This window comes from Mobula birostris, chromosome 7, assembly GCF_030028105.1.
Source record: "Mobula birostris isolate sMobBir1 chromosome 7, sMobBir1.hap1, whole genome shotgun sequence".
Classification (NCBI taxonomy): Eukaryota; Metazoa; Chordata; class Chondrichthyes; order Myliobatiformes; family Myliobatidae; genus Mobula; species Mobula birostris.
The window spans coordinates 153,386,631-153,406,178 of NC_092376.1; the positions used below are offsets into that span (position 1 = coordinate 153,386,631).

The 19,548-nt window shown below is 39.6% G+C and overlaps 1 protein-coding gene across 4 annotated transcripts in view; it reads right to left on the reverse strand.

Annotated features, from left to right (window-relative positions):
- Positions 1 to 19,548, reverse strand: part of fnip1 (folliculin interacting protein 1) — a 97,502-nt gene that overhangs the window by 53,111 nt on the left and 24,843 nt on the right. For 2 of the 4 annotated variants that reach the window (XM_072263954.1, XM_072263955.1), the window contains exons 2-7: positions 16,831 to 16,948; positions 11,342 to 11,479; positions 7,192 to 7,292; positions 6,747 to 6,821; positions 5,384 to 5,472; positions 34 to 123 (exon numbers count right to left, since the gene is read on the reverse strand). In XM_072263954.1, coding sequence (XP_072120055.1) covers positions 34 to 123; positions 5,384 to 5,472; positions 6,747 to 6,821; positions 7,192 to 7,292; positions 11,342 to 11,479; positions 16,831 to 16,948 — 611 coding nt within the window. The remainder of the gene's footprint in view (positions 1 to 33; positions 124 to 5,383; positions 5,473 to 6,746; positions 6,822 to 7,191; positions 7,293 to 11,341; positions 11,480 to 16,830; positions 16,949 to 19,548) is intronic. The other 2 variants (XM_072263956.1, XM_072263958.1) reach the window with 2 other exon arrangements.

A 19,548-nucleotide genomic window follows, 5' to 3' on the forward strand; every position in this document is an offset into this window, starting at 1 on the left:
ACAGAGTCCAGAACCCAGAAACACTATGCAAACCTGCAAAGAAAGAAGCGCTCCGGATCAGGCGGAGCGGTGCTGGCTCAGAAACACCTGGTGCCCGCCTAGGGCTGCAAAGCTGCGAAAAACCTATGGAGCAAAAGGGTAACAAAAATAGAAAAAAAAACACAAGACAGAAGTATGGGATTAGTAAAGCCATCAGACAGAAGTTAGATAACAACAAGAACTTCCTTTTGAAACCAGAAAGCCAGAATTTTTATAAAATTGAAGCTTAGAATTAATTCTGGGCAAAAACTTATTTTATATGTACATACACAAATACTAACAGACACTTCTCTTTACCGTTCGATAGTCAAAAAAGCCGAAAACAAGTGATTTGTGCACATTGCTGACCAAAAAAAAACTTTCAAGAAATAAAACTAACAAAACTGACAATAAACGAGTTAAGTTTTTTTTCCTGTGAATTTCTGTCACATGGACTAAAAGTAAATACTGTGGGGGGTGGGGGAAGAGCGGGAACATACATCAATGATTGCTTTAAAAGTTGGTTCAATTGATACAGGGCACATATATTATCTGGGATAGGGATGATACATTAATAACTTGTGAACAAAAACTTTGTGATGAATCTGAAATACAAAAACAGCCACTGTCCCAACCTGACTTTTGAGGCTGTCACTACAGTATCAATGGAAAACAAAAATGAGACACAAAATCTCTTCACCTAGTTAAAAGATTGCATGAAGGCAATTTTTTAAAAGATCAATACTTTTAATATTTTTTCAATACTATGCCGATAATAAACAGCAAAATGAATATAGTCACTGGATTAATAAGAGAAACTGTGCAAGTTATCACTACAGGTTTTAGTCAACTATTCCCTTTAATATATGTTGAGTCAATGGTACTAAATCTACAATTTTAAAAATCTTACAGCAACATTAACGTGAATACCATATATCAATGATACCAGTTAACAGCTGCAATCTTGCATACTTTAATTTCCTTAATCTTGACAATGCCAATGTGCAAATTGAGGCAGAAGAATGAAAGACATTCAGCCTTTGCTGACATCAGTAAATTACTCATTGTGCCAGACAGAAAAATACAGAGAATGTACCTACCACAATCTCAATTGCGGAGGGAGGAAAGGTATTGCTGCAAAATTTAAAGCTAATATTTTGTAATGTTCACAGTAAATTACTACTTCAGTATATTATGCTGGATATTAACGTGTGGAGTCCCGCGCAGTGCTTAAGTTAATCACTAAAAGCAGCTGAGGTAAGGTATACCTTTGTAGGATTGGCCAGGGGAAAAACATCAAGTCTTCAAAGTATATCATTTAATGAGAACCCCAAATCAGAACAGTAGCAGCTCAGGTCCCATTTGCAGGTAGGGGACTGCTGAAATTTAAACATCCAAGACTGTGCACTTAGCAGCATAAATAAAAATAGATGAAATTACACTTACAGTATAACCATTTAGTATTTAGAAGTCAGGTAGGATATTGTCAGTGGGAAAGGTACTTTGCAAAAAGTATTCTTGATTTTATTTTAAAAAAAAGGGGGGGGGGATCTTATCTCATAGCTGCCAACTCAAGTTTAGAAAATCTTCATTTCCAAGTTCAAAGTAAATTTATTATCAAAGTACATTTATTATCAAAGTTTCAGGCATTCACAGTTGATACAAAGAATCAATGAAAAAATGCACACACAAAACATAAATAACCAATGTGCAAAACCAACAAACTGTGCAAATAAATATAATAATAAACAACAAACATGGAGAACATGCGATAAAGAGTCCTTGAAGGTGAGGTAATAGGAACAGTTCAGTGTTTGGAGAGAGTGAAAGTGAGTGAAGATATCCCTTCTGCTTCAAGACCTTGATGGTTGAGGGATAACAACTGCTCCCAAACCTGGTGGTATTGGTCTTGAGGCTCCTGTACCTACTTCCTGATGGCAGCAGCAAGAAGAAAACATGGCCTGAATGGTGGGGATTCCTTGAAGATGGATGCTGTTTTCCCACATCACCACTGCCTATAGATGTGCTCAGTGGTGGGGAAGGCATTATCCGCGTGGATTAGGCTATATCCACTACTTTTTGTTGGCTTTTCCATTCAAGAGCCCACATAATGTAACCAGTCAGTATACTTTTCACTGCACATCCTTTTTTTTCAAATTAAGTTTTTTTTCAAATATATAAAGAGCAAAAGAGAGGTGAGAGTGGATATCAGACCACTGGAAAATGACACTGGAGATAGCAATGGGGGACAAAGAACTGACAGAGGAACTTAAGGTTTTGTATGTCTTCACCATGGAAGACACTGAAAGTATGCCAGAAATTCGAGAGTGGGAAGGGGGGGGTGGGGTGGAGGGGGGGAGAGGCAGAAGTGAGTGCAGTTGCTGTTACTAAGGAGAAGGTGCTCAGGAAGGTGAAAGGTCGTGGGCTGGCTGGTGGTGCAATGATATCAGCATCAGACTCTGGAATGAAGGTTCCCGGGTACAAACCCAGCTGGGTCCGCTTCTGAGTACGCTTTCCATCCAACTCGACCTCATAAAATAAAAAAGGGAAAAATACTGCGAAATGTCTGTGTGAAGAGTGGTGCACCACACAGTCTCTCTCTCTCTCTCTCGCTCCACACCTTGTAAAGGCACAAAAAAGAAATCGTCCCGCCAACATCGCACATGCACGGATGCAGACGCCAAAAAAAAGGAAGGTGAGAAGTCTGATAAATAACTTACAACGATCAGATGGACTACACCAGTTCTGAACGACGTAGTTGAAAAGATCATCAAGGCATTAAAATCATCTTACTAGAATCACTACATTCTGGAATGGTTCAGGAGGATTGGAAAACTTCAGATGTCTCTCCACTCTTTAAGAAGGGATGGAAGCAGAAGAGAGAAAATGAGAAAACCAGTAAGCTTGACATCAGTGGTTGGGAGGATGCTGGAGGCCATTATTAAGAATAAGATTTCAGGGCACTCGAAGGCACATGATAAAATATGCTAACGTCAGCATGATTTCCTCCAGGGGAAATCTTGCCTGACAAATCTGTTGAAATTCTTTGAGGAAATAAGCAAGAAGGACAAAGGAGAGTCAGTTGATGATGTTTACTTGCATTTTCAAAAGGCCTTTGACGAGGTGCTACATGAAGCTGCTTAACAAGAGCCCATGGTATTACAGGGAAGATATTAGCAAGGACAGACCATTGACTGACTAGTAAGGAGACAAAGAGTGGGAATAAAGGAGACCTTTTCTGAGTGGTGCCATGGAGTGGTTGGTGTTGGGGCCACTTCTTTTCATGTTATATCTCAATGACTTATTCAATGGAATTGATGATTTTGTGGTACAAGGACAGACTAAGGGGCAACTAGTGTTGAGGAAGTAGGGAGTCTGCAGAAGGATGTGAGACAGAATAGGAGAATGGGCAAGGAAGTGGCAGATGGAATATAGAGTAGGAAGTGTATGGTCACACACTTTGGTAGAAGGAATAAAGGCGCAGACTAATTCCTACGCACAGAAAATACAAAAATCAGAGATACAAAGGGACTTGTGCAGGATTCACCAAATGTGCCTGGTAACTTGTAGGTTGAGTTGGTTGTTGAGGCAGGCAAATGCAATGTTAACAGTCATTTCGAAAGAACTAGAGGAAGTGAGTAAGGATGTAATGCTGAGGCTTTATAAGGTATTGGTCAGATTGCATGTGGGTGTATTGTGAACAGTTTTGGGCCCCTTATCTAAAAGATGTGCTGGCATTGGAGAGGGTACAGAGGAGGTTCACGAGAACCATTCCAGGCGTAAATGAGTGAATATATGGGGAGCATTTGATGGCTCTGGCCCTGTACTTGCTGGGGTTTTGAAAACTGATGGCCGGTGGGGGGGGGGGGGGGGGGAATCTCATTAAAACCCATTGAATATTGAAAGGTCTGGATAGAGTGGATATAGGGAGGATGTTTCCTATAGTGGGTGAGTCTAGGACCAGAGGGCACAGCTTAGAAGGATGACCATTTAGCACAGAGATAAGGTGAAATTTCTTTAGCCAGAGGATAATGAATCTGTGGAATTCATTGCTAGCAGTTGTGGAGGCCAAGTCATTAAGTATATTTGTAGCCGAGACTGTTATAGTGGGTAGGTTCTTGATTAGTCAGTGTGTCAAAAGCTGCAGGGAAAAGGCAGGAAAATAGGATTGAGAGGGATAATAAATCAGCCATTATGGAATAGCAGAGCAGATCTGATAGACTGAATAGCCCAACTCTGCTCCTAGTTGGTCAGTTTTAGATAATATGCCGGATCTTAGTAAACTCCTAAGAAAGTAGAAGCACTGCCGTACTTTCTTTGTAATGGCACTTACATGCTGGGCCCGGGACAGATCCTCTGAGATGTTAACACCAAGGAATTTGAAGTTGCTGACCCTCTCCATCTCTGATCCTCTGATGAAGACTGGCTCATGAATCTCCGGTTTCCTCCTCCTGGAGTCAATAATCAGCTTCTTGGCCTTGCTGACATTGAGCGAGATGCTGCTGTGGCACCACTCAGCCAGATTTTCAATCACCCTCTGATATGCACACAAGAAAGGTTTCGGCCCAAAACGTTGACTGTTTACTCTTTTCCATAGATGCTGCGTGGCTTCCTGAGTTCCTCCAGCATTTTCTGTGTTGCCTATATGCACACGTTTGGTGACGCCATCTTTACGAGAGGTCCTCTCTCCACGGCGTTGAGGCTATGAAGACTGCCCCAGCTGCTGTGCCCTGTGCCTGGTAATATGATGAACTAATAACTGAGACTTTGGGCCTACTTCAGGCTGCTCCGGGGTTCGGATTTGAGGATTCAATTCGGTTTGCAATGTTGTTTCTCGCTTCAGTTGTTTACACAATGTGTTTTTTGTTAATTTTCTCTTGTGCATCGGGTGTTGGTCTTTATTTTTTTTCTCTTATTGGGTTCTTTCAGGTTTCTTGCTTTGTGGCTACCTATGAGCAAACAAATCTCAAGGTTGTATAATTTATACATTCATTGATAATAAATGTACTTTGAACTTTTGAATATGCTGATTTGTCACCACCTTTGATTCAAGCCAACAGTGGTGTTGTCAGCAAATTTAAATATGGCATTAGATCTGTGCTTAACCTCACAGTCATAAGTATAAAGCGAGTAGAGCAGGGGGCTAAGTATACAGCCTTGTGATACACAAAATTTGTACATGAATTTTGCTAATAGAGCTGATCAAAGGACATGCATGCCCTTGCATTCATTCGATTAGATGCCAACTGCCTGTCAGATCCACAGACATCTTTAAACCTGAGGAGGGGAGAGTGATCTGTAAGATTGACTCCTCCCTCCAAAGGAAGCATATGAAAGCATTAACAACCTCAAAAGTGAAACTTACCTACAAGACTGTTCATCAGATTATTCTGATCTGAGCAAGGTTTTGATGTGGTAGTATCTTGATTAATGAATTCAAGGCTGTCTTGTAACCTTAAAGTACAATTAAAATTCACATATAATTCTTTGACAAGACGACATCTCACACAAGGCAGAAAAGATTCCCAAGATATTGACAATACCCAATTTATTAAGCCAGAGATTTCTACACAAAATTTATCACAAACCACCTGCAAGAGTTCATTCATAAGCAAATTTAAAAATAAAGCACAGAATAATGCTTCTTTAGTACCTTGAACACAAGAGATTTCAGATGTTGGAATCTGGAGCAGCTCAAGGATAGTTAGATAAATTTTAGCACTGAAGGAACTCAAGTGTGTCAGGCAGGATAAATGGACAGAAATGGACAATCAATATGTTGGGTTGAGACCCTTTATCTATACCGATCTAAATGAAATAGCAAATATATAATGGTGGTGGGAAGAGTGGAGGCTGATAGCCAAATGAGGGAGTGATTCAAACTATCCTCCCACAAAAATCATGCTTGTTCCAATTATTTGCCATTACAAGTGTCTAATTTAATTTTTAAAAATGTATGCTTTTTCTCCTTTCACAATTTACTACAGAGAGAGTTTATAGTGATTTGCTGCTAACCCAGCTTGATAACATCACAGTAATTGTACAGCAGAGATTCCTTGAATTAATGCCTGATAGCATCAGGAAAACTCTGACAGATGATCACTAAGTCTTTGTTGGAAGCTTTCTGGTAAGTCATTGGCCATTGTTCCCTTATCAGTTCTGGCAAAAAGTTTGTATTCCAATCTTACCAATTGTATTCAAAAGTGTACAGAAAAATATTTGTTAAAACCAAAATAAAGTAAATCCACTCATATCCAAATGAGACAAATAATTTTTGAATCAGCAGCCATCTTTCCAGAGAAACAAAAAAAAAATGCTGGACTGTAGCTTATAAGGTACTGTTATGTCTCTTGGTGTGTGGCTCACTGTGTGAGTTGCAAACTTGGTTTGCCCATAATTGTTTTTTGTTCCCGTCTTCCAACAGGGGGGAAAGAAAGGCAAATCTAAAAATGGTATTTTAGTTACTATCTGAAAATTAGACTGCCCACTGTGGCCAACTGGAATCTCATATCAAATCTTCCCAAAATATTAACCTGTTTTACTTTCAGGTGTAAACATCTACAGTGCACCCTTGTCATGTTTCTTTTATTATATATTTTCAGCATTCTTCTTCTTTCAAAAATTTTCTGATATTACAAAAAACTAAACATTTTACTAGTTAAATGATCCAATACAGGGAATGTGAAAGTCAATTTAATTTCATTTTATTTAATAGAAATGGTACCCACGTATTCAAACTTCCAGTCACACTACCTCCAGTGCGAGCTGTGAAAACCTTGCTGAGCATTAATTGGGGTGGAGACCTAGAAGAGGGGGAAAAATAGCAAGGTTTAATTATTTGGAAAATAGCACACGTACATGAAAAAAATTTAAAAATTAAATGCCAAATTACATGATACCCAAAAATCGGTGCCCACCCAACACTTTAAAGCATGCTTAATATAGAGTCTAAATCAGTGGTTCCCAACCTCCAAACTGGTTAATCAATCAACCCCAAAGTCATGTTATAATCTGGGTCAAACTGTGAATATCAGACAAAATCTAACATTTGGCTGGATTGTTTTTAACCAAATAAACCTAGCCAAATTTTAGATTTTATTTCTTAAAAGAGCAGTATGAACTGTGTATTGGCTACATAAAGATTTTACAGTGTGTTAGAACAATTACTCTCACCGTATCTGGTGAATTTTTAACGTGGAACCTTTGTAGCTCATTGCCACAGAACCAAACATCATCTCTTCAAGCATGCTGGCATCGGAGGATTGTCGAGAGCTCTGGAAAATCAGATGTAAAAAATAATAAAGGTTGCTTAAAAATCATTTTAGCAATTATTTTATCTGAACATTACAAAAGATAAAACGATATCCAACCTTAAAATATTCAATTATGTACTGAATTGTTGGGGCTGAGAAACTTTTTTTGGCCAGTTCTACTTAAAAATAATAATGAAAATCACATTATGTGGAGAGACATGGAACAACAACTTAAACATTAACATAGCAAGGCTGAGTCACTGTACATTATGTGCACAATATTGAAGAAATGTTGGCACAAATATTTCTGTAAAAACTATCCCTTCCTCAAGGTGTCAACATTTTGACAGTTAAAAATGTATTCAGGCTGCCAAAAAAAAGCCAGTGCTCACTTTGTAAAGAAGATCCTTATATAGATTCCAAGGATATATTATTTATGGGAACAAAAACGCAGTTCAGTAAATATTGATCTTACGGTCAACAATCCTCCTATTTCCTTTTGAAATGTACCGTTTCCATTTTCTTACAGTATATTAGACACATTTTATACTTTAGCCTCATAGTACTTATCATGATTTCTTTGCCATTTCTGTAGGTACAATTATTCAAATTAGAACAGAACATATTTTACTGAAGAAACCCTTTCCCAAATTAAAAATCATTGTTCATTAGACCTTAAGACACAAGAGCAGAATTGGGCCATTTGACTCTTCCAGTGTGCTCCACCATTCATTCATGGCTGATTGATTTTCCCTCTCAACCCTATTTTCCTGTCTTCTCCCCATAACCTAACGCCCTGACTAATCTGAGAGTAGCACATTAACATAGTGGTAAGTGTAAAGCTATTACAACACCAGCAACCCAGGTTCCATTCCCGCCACTCCATGTCAGGAGTTTCAAAGTTCTCCAGGTGACATGTTATTAAGCACAACAATGTATCAAATTCATTCCATGTATTACACACAACTTTAAATAGACTCATATAACTCTAGTAATGACAAAAAAATACCTATAGCATAAACAAATGGTAACTTCTACTTCAGCCTTTATGATAGGTTCTGCACCCCATCATTCCTTCTCCTTCACTGCCAATTCCTTACCTGGGTTTCTCTCTTTTTTTCTTCCCTTATCCACTGCACCCCCACCCTCCATTTTAGAATTTGCCTTGGATCTATTTCTTTCCTCATTAAAACCGTCATCTGGGAACCCCCCCCCCCCACAAAACAATGCACCCAATATCCTGTTGTGCTGGGCTACAGCACACAGAGGAATTGCGATAGTTTGTCCAGATTATGAAATAAACTGTTATGCCTTAAACCACAAAAGCAGGGAGTGAAGCAAGTCTTAATCTAAAAGCTTCCAAAAAAAATCAGGAAAAATGTGAGATGGCTTAAAAATGAGTCTTTAAATTATTTTTCCAAACTTTTTATATAAAAGTTCTTTGTTTGTACCAACTTACATTACCAATTTCTTTTGCATTCTGTATTCAGTGTTTTTTTAAAGTCCAGAGTCCATGATACTCCTTCCAGCACTGACTCCCCTTCTGTAACATTAGATTGGTCTTGTCTATGAGTTAAGATTTCTATTAGTTTCTCATTTTTTTCCCTAACCATCACTATTCACAATCGCATCCTTTGATTCCAGTATTTTCTCCTGCCTTTTCATCAATCCACCCACATAGGAGACCCATGGCACTCTTCCCTGCTTAACACTCAAGATCAGTGTTATATTTTTGTTTTTGTATGTGACCTCAGACTGTGTTACTCAACTTTTTGTTTAGTCATCTCTTTTACGGCGTTCCCAATCTTCAAATTGTAACATGCAAGTGTTTCCCTCCACCCCCCCGCCTCCAATTTCCTCCCACAGTCCAAGGATGTACTGGATGAGTTAATTGGTCATTGTAAACTGTGCCATGATTTGGTCTGGGTTAATCAGGGGTAGGTGGGGAAGCATGGTTCAAAGGGGTGCAAGGGCCTATTCTGCGCTGCATCATTAAATTTAAGAAGTTGCTGAAGGAACCCAGCAGGTCAGGCAGCATCAAGAGACGTGAATAAACAGTCTTTGTTTCAGGCAGAGACCCTTCTGCATGACTGGAAAGGAAGGGGGAAGACACAAGAGTACAAAGGTGGGGGTGGGAGGGAAGGGGAAAGAGGACTAGCTAGAACTAGGATTCCCATCCTGGAGTCCACAGATCCCCTGCTTAACGGTATTCATCCATGGCATAAAAAAAAAAAGACTGGGAACTACCAAGCTCGAAAGTCTCAGGTTAAGTCAGGTGGGTGAGGAATCTGATTGGAGAGGAGAGTGGGCCATAGGAGAAAGGGAAGGAGGGGCAGCAGGGGGAGTTGATGGGCAGGTTTGGAGAAGATGGAAGTGGCCAGAGTGGATTAATAGAAAAGGGAAAGGCAAGGGAAAAAAATTACCAGAGGAGAAACTGTTGTTTATGCCATCAGACAGAACTTGAAGTGTTGCTCCTCCATCAAGAGTGGCCTCATTGTGGCACAGGGGTCGGCCATGGACCAACTTGTCAGAACTGGAATGGGGACAGGAATTAAAATAGTCGGCCATTGGGAAATTCTGCTTTTGGTGGATGGAGTGGAGATGCTCAACCAAAGTGATCCCAGATTTACGTTGGATCTCACCAATGTAGAGGAGGTTGCATTGGGAGCACTGGATACAATAGACGCAAGTGAGTGTTGCCTCACCTGGAAGGACAGCTTGGTGCCCTGAACAGAGGTAAGGGAGAAGGTGAATAGGCAAGAGTCTGTCATTTGCAGGGTTACATGCCAGGAGGGAGATTAGTGGGGAAAGACAAATGAACAAGGGAATCATGGAGAGAGCAATCCCTGCAGAAGGTGAAGAGTGGGTGGGGGAGGGGGAGGAGGAGGAGGTAAAGACATGCTTGGTGATAGGATCATGTTGAAGATGGTGGAAGTTGCGGAGAACAACGTGTTGGATGCAGAGGCTCATGGGGTGGTAGGCAAGGAGAAGAAGAACTACCCCTGTCAAGGCAGCACGAAGATGGATGTTTGGGGAATGGAGGAGATGCAGGTGAGAGCGGCATCAATAGTGGAGGAAGGGTAAACTCATTTTTTGAAGACAGAACACCTTCAACACCTTAATCAATCAGCCTTCATTATTAAATCAATCTCAAAAATTTATCTCTGTCAGCACTTGGTGTCTCATCTTCAAATCTTGTACTCATGTGTCAAATGTGTTTGTTGCTTTCCTATAAGCAAAGAGTGTTGAATTGCATACAACGTACACTTAAAAAGTACTGGAAATATATCCACCAAATATCTCTGCAAAATCCTCCACATACACTGGAGGGATAAGTGAACAAACGTCGGCACCCTCTCAGAGGTCAATATCCTGAATACTGACAAAGGTGGTGCCACTGTAGAGCTCAGACAACAGCTCAGGTATTGCCCCAGAGGTAATCCTGGAACATGACCCCATCAATGAACGCCACTGTGATGAGACCTTGTATAGTCACAGATCTCATTTCAAGAGATCTCACGTACCCAACCTCCAACCCCATACTTTTCGGTTCTATCCCTTGAACAAGTTCCACAAACAAGATTGCCCTGCTTCTGACTAGTCCTGGCCCACTGAATTTATCTCCTGATACGTTGCGTTTATCTTGTCTCACCTTTTCTAGTCCCTTCCCACCTACCTTTGGGACATCTCCACCATTTTGAGAGCCCCCAATAACTGTTTTGCAGAGTTCCTGTGTTTGGCTCATAATGGTCACTAACTTCTCTGCTGCATGCCATTCAATTCCGCGTTCTCATTCCCACACTGACCTGTCCATCCTCTACATTCTCCATTGTCAGGGTAAAGCGCAACACAAACTTAAAACAACACCACCTTATACTCTATCAGGGCAGTAAAAAATCCTATGACACGGACATGGAGTTTTCCAAAATTAAGTAGTCTTCCCTCCCTTATGCTCCATCTGGTATTCACCATCCCCCAAAGTTTCCAATTCTCACTTCCCTTACTTAATATAGTTTTGATAAACTAAAATACAGGAATTAAAATTTGCATTGAGTAACTTTAGGCTTTACCTGGCTTGAGGACTGATCTTTAGAGTTCGAGGAAGATGAGGAGGTGGATGAGAAGCTATCTGATGAACTGATACAAGTATTGCATTTTGAATGACAATATTTCTCCAGAATCTTCGTTTGGATTTCATTGCAAACCTTCTGTAAAGAGGCAAGTTTTAATTATTAAAATTATTTAGTAAACATTCTGTTAAATCATCTAAAAATTTAGAAAGGAAGAAGATGGAAATGAAAATCAAGCTACTGTTTTGTTTAGTGCATGAATTGCCGTGCCTGTAGATGGCAGTGCAAAGGCAACCTTAGCTAAGTGATTACAGTGAAGCAGCTTCATCAGTACCTTACAACGTGCCGCTCATGATGTAGAACTTGCAGGTAACAACACCCAGAACAAAATAAATTAACGATAGTGGCAAGGCCTTGCATGCCGGCAGGAGCTTTTCAACATAAATCTATCCTGTGCTCCTTGTGCATCCATAAGACCACTGGAAAAAAGAATCAGAAGCAGGCAGCTAAGCCACATCTCTTGGCTTACCCAACTGAGAAAGCAAACAAAGATATTTGGGACATATAGAAGCATTAAAATATCTCAATACGATAAAAAATAAACGACAAAAAAAATTGAACTCTTCAAATGTTATCACATTTTAAAGTTCAAAGTAAATTTGTTATCAAAATACACGTCACCATATACAACTCTGAGATGAATTTTCTTGCGGGAATGCACAGTAAATCCAAGAAACGCAATAGAATCAATGGAAGACCACACCCAGCAAGATGAACAAACAACCAACGTGCAAAAGACAACAAACTGCAAATACAAAAATAGGGGAAAAGATAATAAACAAATAAACAATAAATAATCAAGAACATGAAGAGTCCTTAAAAGTGAGTCCATATGTTGTGGGAACAATTCAGGGACGGCGGCGAGTGAAATTGAGTGAAGCTATCCCTTCTGGTTGTACAGCATGATGGGTGAGGGGTAATAACCATTCCTGAACCTGGTTCCTGTACTTTGGCAGCAGTGAGAAGAGTAGATGGCCTGGGTGGTGGGGATCTTTGGTGATGGATGCTGTGTAGGTGTGCTCAATGGTGAGCAAGGTGCTACCCACAATGGACTGGGCTGTATCCACTACAAGTTTGTCAAAGTTTTAGATGTCATGGCAAATCTTTGCTAACATCAAATAGAGGCACTACTATCACAAACAACAGAAAATCTGCAGATGCTGGAAATCCAAAGCAACATACACAAAATGCTGGAGGAACTCAGCAGGCCAGGAAGCATCTATGGAAAAGAGTACAGTTGACGTTTCAGGATGAGACCCGTCTGCTGGACTGGAGAAAAGCAGTTGAGGAGTAGATTTAAAAGGTAAGGGAGGGAGAGAGAAACAGAAGGTGATAGGTGAAACTTGAAGGGGGAGGGATGAAGTAAACAGCTGGGAAGTTGATTGGTGAAAGAGATACAGGGCTGGAGAAGGGAGAGTCTGACAGAAGAGGAAAGAAGAGGCACAAGAGGCACTACTATGCTTTCTTTGTAATGGCATTTACGTACTGAGTCTAGGACAGATCCTGAGCCTCGTGCGCAGGTGCCATTATGAAGAAAGCACAGCAGCGCCTCAGCTTCCTTAGAAGTAAAACTGAAAAATGAAAATAAACTCAAAGAATTAAATAACACTTTAAAATACAAACATTAACTTAATATCTTGCAGCTTTCATCTAACACAAATCAATGGAGAACTTTCTGGGCTAAATCTAAACTGGTGAGATTTTCTTGAATAGATTCTCCAAAAATGTTGCTGAATTATCACATCTATTTCCACTGATGAGCTCTGTAAGGGAGTCTCATGTCAGAGCTTAGTTGGCAATGCATCAGCAAATAGCTGTGAATTAGTATGACATGGCCAGTCTTCATACGTGCACATGGGGAAATCCCAAACAGTGGCATTTCCTAACAAAAATCCAACCACAATTTCCATCACACATTCACAGCTAAAATTATCTAATTTTGGAATCCAAGGAATTTTCTGGGAAAATGCAGCTGAGGAATTGCAATTAAATACCAATTTTAAACTCCTCGACTTTGTCAGTGACTTTAAATTGCTCTATGTTATCATTTCTGCTCTCCCAAACTCTGCACCAAAATAATCTAATGGTTAACCCATAACAAGGCCACCTCAGAAATCATAAAAAGTCAATCCCCCACATTATCACTCTTCTCCCCAAGTATCTTCTCATCCAAGGTTACTGAAGTGACCTGGCTTACCTCTTTACACCCATTCCTCATTTCTCTCCCTTTTCCCAGTCCCACACCCACTGTAGTCACTCATTTGTCCTTAAGAAATCGTTTTCAAAAGTTCAAAGCAAATTTATTATCGAAGTACATATATCTCCCCATATACTATCTTGAGATTCATTGTCTTGCAAGAACCCACAGTAAAACAAATGGGGAATTTTAGGTTCCCCATTTGCAATCCGAAAGATACATCCAACATCTGTTTAATTTTCCAATTCAGAACTTCAGGTTTCTGGTTAAAGATTTTATCTACATTTAATTCCTTCGTCCAGAGCACTGAGTTATTGCAATTTGATGACCACCCTCAAGGAAGCTCTTCAATCTGAAATTACAACTAAATTACCTAAAAGTGAACTATTACACAAAATCACAAGAAATCCTCATGTACTTAAAACTCTATTCGACATTTACTCCCCCTCCTAATCTCCTATCCACTTTTGAAAAGAAAAATGCAAAGTGGAAATCAAATATTAGTCAAAAGGTTCAACTACTCAAATAAAGTGCTCATTAAGAAACTACATTTAAGATTTTTTTTAGATCAGAATGTTTCTCAAAAGAACTGCAACTGCTTCTATTTTTTTTAAATTCAGACTCATTTTCATAACATCAGTCACCAACACATCATGCTGTTGAATGATAATCATATGACTTCCTTAAAAACTCGTGAGATAAAACTGCACAGAGACCAGAAAGAAATATTTCTTTCATCATTCTTACCACATGGTAAAGCACACATCCAAGTTGGGGGTGGGGGGGGGGTGGTGGTGGGGCAGGGGGGTGGAGCCTGGGATATAAAATATTGGCATTTTGGTGTTTATATTTCAGATGTCAATTGCCCATGAGATTTTGTTTTACTGTCATGAAGGGAAAATAGACTGCATAGCTTTAAAAGCTTTTGGATCATATAAACAAGGAAACTATTGACCTATCGATTTTTTGATGTATAAACAGACCTCAAAAATTCATTTTCACTATTTTCAGCAAACAATGGACAATAGATTATTTTCCATTCAAGTCACAAATAAAATTATACAATTACATTTTATAGATTTAAAGCAGATGATGTAAAACATCAATTATGAATTCCTGTATTTTGCTTTTCAAATGCTCAGAACATCCACAAAGCAATTTACAACCAATTCTACTATCTTAGAGTTAGGGCTATAAACCTTGACACGTCAGTAGTAACTTGGAACTGCCTTGTAACTTTTTGTTTTGATTGGATTTACTCTTGCTCAGTTTTACAACCCTTGGGCATCTCCAACAGAGGCAGCACAAAATGATTCCTTATCGAGACCACAGATCTTTGGGGTGGGGAAGAAATACACAGATCAGGTCCTATAATAAATCTTAATATATTATGACTGCTGTTTCTGCTCCATAATACACCGCTCACTTAAAAGGCAAACGTGATCGTAAAGAGAGCTTTACGAGAAGTAGAGAGCTTTACGAGAGGTGGAGTTGTGGATAATGACGCAAACACGAGGAATTCTGCAGATGCTGGAGATTCAAGCAACACACATCAAAGTTGCTGGTGAACGCAGCAGGCCAAGCAGCATCTCGAGGAAGAGGTACAGTCGACGCGTCGGGCCGAGACCCTTCGTCAGGACAATGAAGTGTGGATAATGAAGTAGGTTTTCAAAGCTTGCAGAGAGATTTAGGCCAGTTACAAGAGTGGGCTGAAAGATGGCAGATGGAGTTTAATGCTGATAAATGTGAGGTGCTACATGTTGGTAGGACTAATCAAAATAGGACATACATGGTAAATGGTAGGGCATTGAAGAATGCTGTAGAACAGAGGGATCTAGGAATAATGGTGCATAGTTCCCTGAAGGTGGAATCTCATGTGGATAGGGTGGTAAAGAAAGCTTTTGGTATGCTGGCCTTTATAAATCAGAGCACTGAGTAGAGGAGTTGGGATGTAATGCTGAAATTGTACAAGGCATTGGTAAGGCCAAATTTGGAGTATTGTGTACAGTTCTGGTCACCGAATTATAGGAAAGATGTCAACAAAATTGAGAGAGTACAGAGAAGATTTACTAGAATGTTACCTGGGTTTCATCTCCTAAGTTACAGAGAAAAGTTGAACAAGTTGGATCCTTATTCTTTGGAGTGTAGAAGGTTGAGGGGGGACTGGATAGAGGTATTTAAAATTATGAGGGGAATAGATAGAGTTGACGTGGATAGGCTTTTTCCATTGAGAGTGGGGGAGATTCAAACAAGAGGACATGAGTTGAGAGCTAAAGGGCAAAAGTTTAGGGGTAACATGAGGGGGTACTTCTTTACTCAAGAGAGTGGTAGCTGTGTGGAACGAGCTTCCAGCATAAGTGGTTGAGGCAGGTTCGATGTCATTTAAAGTTAAATTAGATAGCTATATGGACAGGAAAAGAATAGAGGGTTATGGGCTGAGTGCAGGTCGGTGGGACTAGGCGAGAGTAAGAGTTCAGCACGGACTAGATGGGCCGAGATGGCTTGTTTCCGTGCTGTAATTGTTACATGGTTATATGTTAGTCTATGGAGAAAAGAGATGCCATTACTGTTAACTCTCCTCTAAGACTGACCAAGACACAAGCACAAGTCACAGGTGATACATGGTTTCTTTTTTGCAAACAGCAGGAATTCTGCAGATGCTGGAAATTCAAGCGACACACATCAAAGTTGCTGGTGAACGCAGCAGGCCAGGCAGCATCTCTAGGAAGAGGTGCAGTCGACGTTTCAGGCCGAGACCCTTCGTCAGGACTAACTGAAGGAAGAGTGAGTAAGGGCCAACTTTCAAATCCCTTACTCACTCTTCCTTCAGTTAGTCCTGACGAAGGGTCTCGGTCTGAAACGTCGACTGCACCTCTTCCTACAGATGCTGCCTGGCCTGCTGCGTTCACCAGCAACTTTGATGTGTGTTGCTATGGTTTCTTTTTAACTGTTTTCACTACCTTTTCTCAATGCAATATGATAAATCCACATGACTGCCAGTAAAAATCATGCAACATTGCAATGGGGGATTATGAGACATTGGTTTGGAGGCAGCCACTGCTGGGATATAAGTGATTACCATTTTTGATAAGGAAATAAAAGTTCAGAAATTGTCTTGTGTAGTTTCTGTTAGAATACTTCAGACCCAATTAAAATATTGTAGAACTACATAGGTAAAAGGTGTTTTATTCTATCTTAATCTTTAGATAAATAGGAAAAAAATCCAACTTACTGAAGATGAAGTTTCTTCAGTTTTTTTGGAATCAAACAGCACATTTCTCCCCCGTCGCTCACAATCCTGGTAGACTAGAAGTCTTATCTGGCTGGGATTGAATTCTGGAGCAGGCCAGCTTGAAAGAAAATGGTCACATGGTGATTGATAACTAATACAGAAATTAATATTTACTGGCAATTTATAAGTTGCTATCATGAGTTAGAGTGACATCCCAGAAAACTTGACCACATATTTGCAATTTGCTTTCTAATCTCCCTTGAGTTTTGCAAGGATTTGCCAAGATTAAAGTCTGTCACGAGCCTTGTGGCCCATTAGACCAGTGCTTATGCCAGTTTCCGTGGCGGAACGAGTACGAAACTCCCACCCAGATAGGATGCCAATTAACCCGTTAAATGTGAGGTTAACCCCCAGCACTTTTGCCAGTACCCATTCTCAGCTGGGTAGACTGGAGCATTGCTTAAGGACACACACGCTGCCTCGGCCAGGGCTCGAACCCACGACCTTCAGGTCGCTAGTCCAACGCTCTAACCACTTGGCCATGTGCCACACAAGGATTTGTCCAAAGCAAGACTTTATTTTGCTGAAAACCAAACCAAGGATGGATTGATGGAAGGCATATACCTACAATAATGCAGAAAAATATAATATCTATGTACTTTAATTGAGCAAATTATAATAACTTGCTCATAATAACAAATTTTCCAAGATCTCTACCTTTTTGGATTGTATTTTTGTTATACTGCTGAAACTGCTCTTTTTGACAGGGTGGCCTACAGAGACCCAAAAATTCCTCACTAATAAGCCAATAGCTTCAGTGCACAGAGAAGATGACTCTAAGTGTTCACATACTTCTCATGGCAAGTTAGGAAACCATTTTCGCTACCAGTTCTGGAATCTCACATCCTTTCAAGAATCATCAAATCTTAAATAAACATCATCAACCTACTGGGAGGAGACGTAGGAACTAAGGAGTGGAAATCACAAACAAAGACAATTATTTCATCCTCTACAATATTGCATGGAAATAATCAGTAAGAAAAAATAAATTCCTCCTCCCACTAGCCCTTGTACTCCTCCACCACCAGACTGTCAGAGGTTGAAAGCATTCTGTAAATGATCTTTAGGAATGTATTGTGCATTGAAGAGTTGCAGTTCAGCAAAGTAACATTTCTGAAAATAACTTGGGCCAACATAGGCAAAAAAAAATGAATTTAGGGTGTGGCACACTTACAGGTTCACATTACTGAACTGCTAGTAGATCTAATTGTGTGATTTAATTCTGAATCATTTAGGGAAAAAATTGCATGACTGATTAATGGAATTACAAGATGTTTATTGAAGTATGCTATTTAGGCTGAGAAAATGAATTGCTTTTGCTTGTCTCAAATTTCTCAGCTGTGTATTGGAACAAATGCAGATTACATGCCTAGCTGAGAGAATAAACAACATATTGTATTAAATGAAATCTCTAGAATGCTGGCATAGCACAAAGCTTAGAGATTCATGCTACATAGTGCATTACTTTCATCAGTAATATTTATAGCTTTCCTGCCCACTCGCCTGCTTTACCCATTACAATGCTGCTTGAATTTTCAATTTGGAACCAAGTCCATCTTCATACTACTTCTTAAATTAAACTTTAAACATAAGAAAGGGACTGAGTGCCATGGAGAGAGAGAGAACTGTTTTCTCCTGATCCCACCATTCTAGAGTCAGAAGTCAAATGGCTAACAAATGTGAGCAACTATATATTTACATATTAAAGGTCCAAAACCAAATGAGTTTGAGAAGTATTGGATTCAAAACATTTATCTCCCATCCAAAGGTAGCACTAAGGTAGCTGGCAAAACAAAAGATTCAAAAGAAAACAGATGTTTTCTTTGATGAGGCAGATAAAGTTTTACTTTGTAGTTATAATGTAAAATTATTACAGAATTAATATTAAAATACATGGAGGATATTAGTTTCTTTAACATATGCAAATATGCTTCACAGGAACTTTCATAAAATTTAACACCAAGTCACATTAGGAGATGACACAAAGAGAAGTTTTTTGATGGAAAGCTTAAAGGAAGCATGAGAAATTGCAGAGTTTAGTACTTGTCAACCCAAGGCATGATAACCAGGAAGAGCAGATTCAGTTGGAATGAATGAAAAGCCAGAACGCAGGGTTGCACATGGTTTGTACAGTGCAAAGTTTGTCAGCAGTGTGCAATGTGTGTCAATGCATATCAGAAAACAAAGGGATTGAAAGCCAACAGGGCTTAACGTGAGACATTGCTTGAACAGCTGAGTTTTGGATGGCCAAAAGTTTACAACATTAACACGAAGGGCTGTAGTCAGAAAAAAAACAAACAAATGGGTATAAATAATTGCAGCAAATGATCTGAAGTAGGGATAGAACTGGGGAAGAATAAATGGATGGCTTTATTGATAGTGTGCCTAACTGGTTTGAAGATGATCTCAGGTCAAAGGGCTAAAGAATAGAGATAATGCCCACTGAAGAACAGTAGCTATACTAGGAGTGGACTATGTCATCCTTTAGGATATCAATAATTGCATCTGCTATAACTAGAAATTTGATAGTGCTATAATTACTCAAATTTGGCAAACAAGACAAAATCTGCAGATGCTGTAAAACACATGCAAAATACAGGAGAAAACTCAGCATGTCCTGAAGAAGGGTCTTGGACTGAAATGTCGACTGTTTACTCT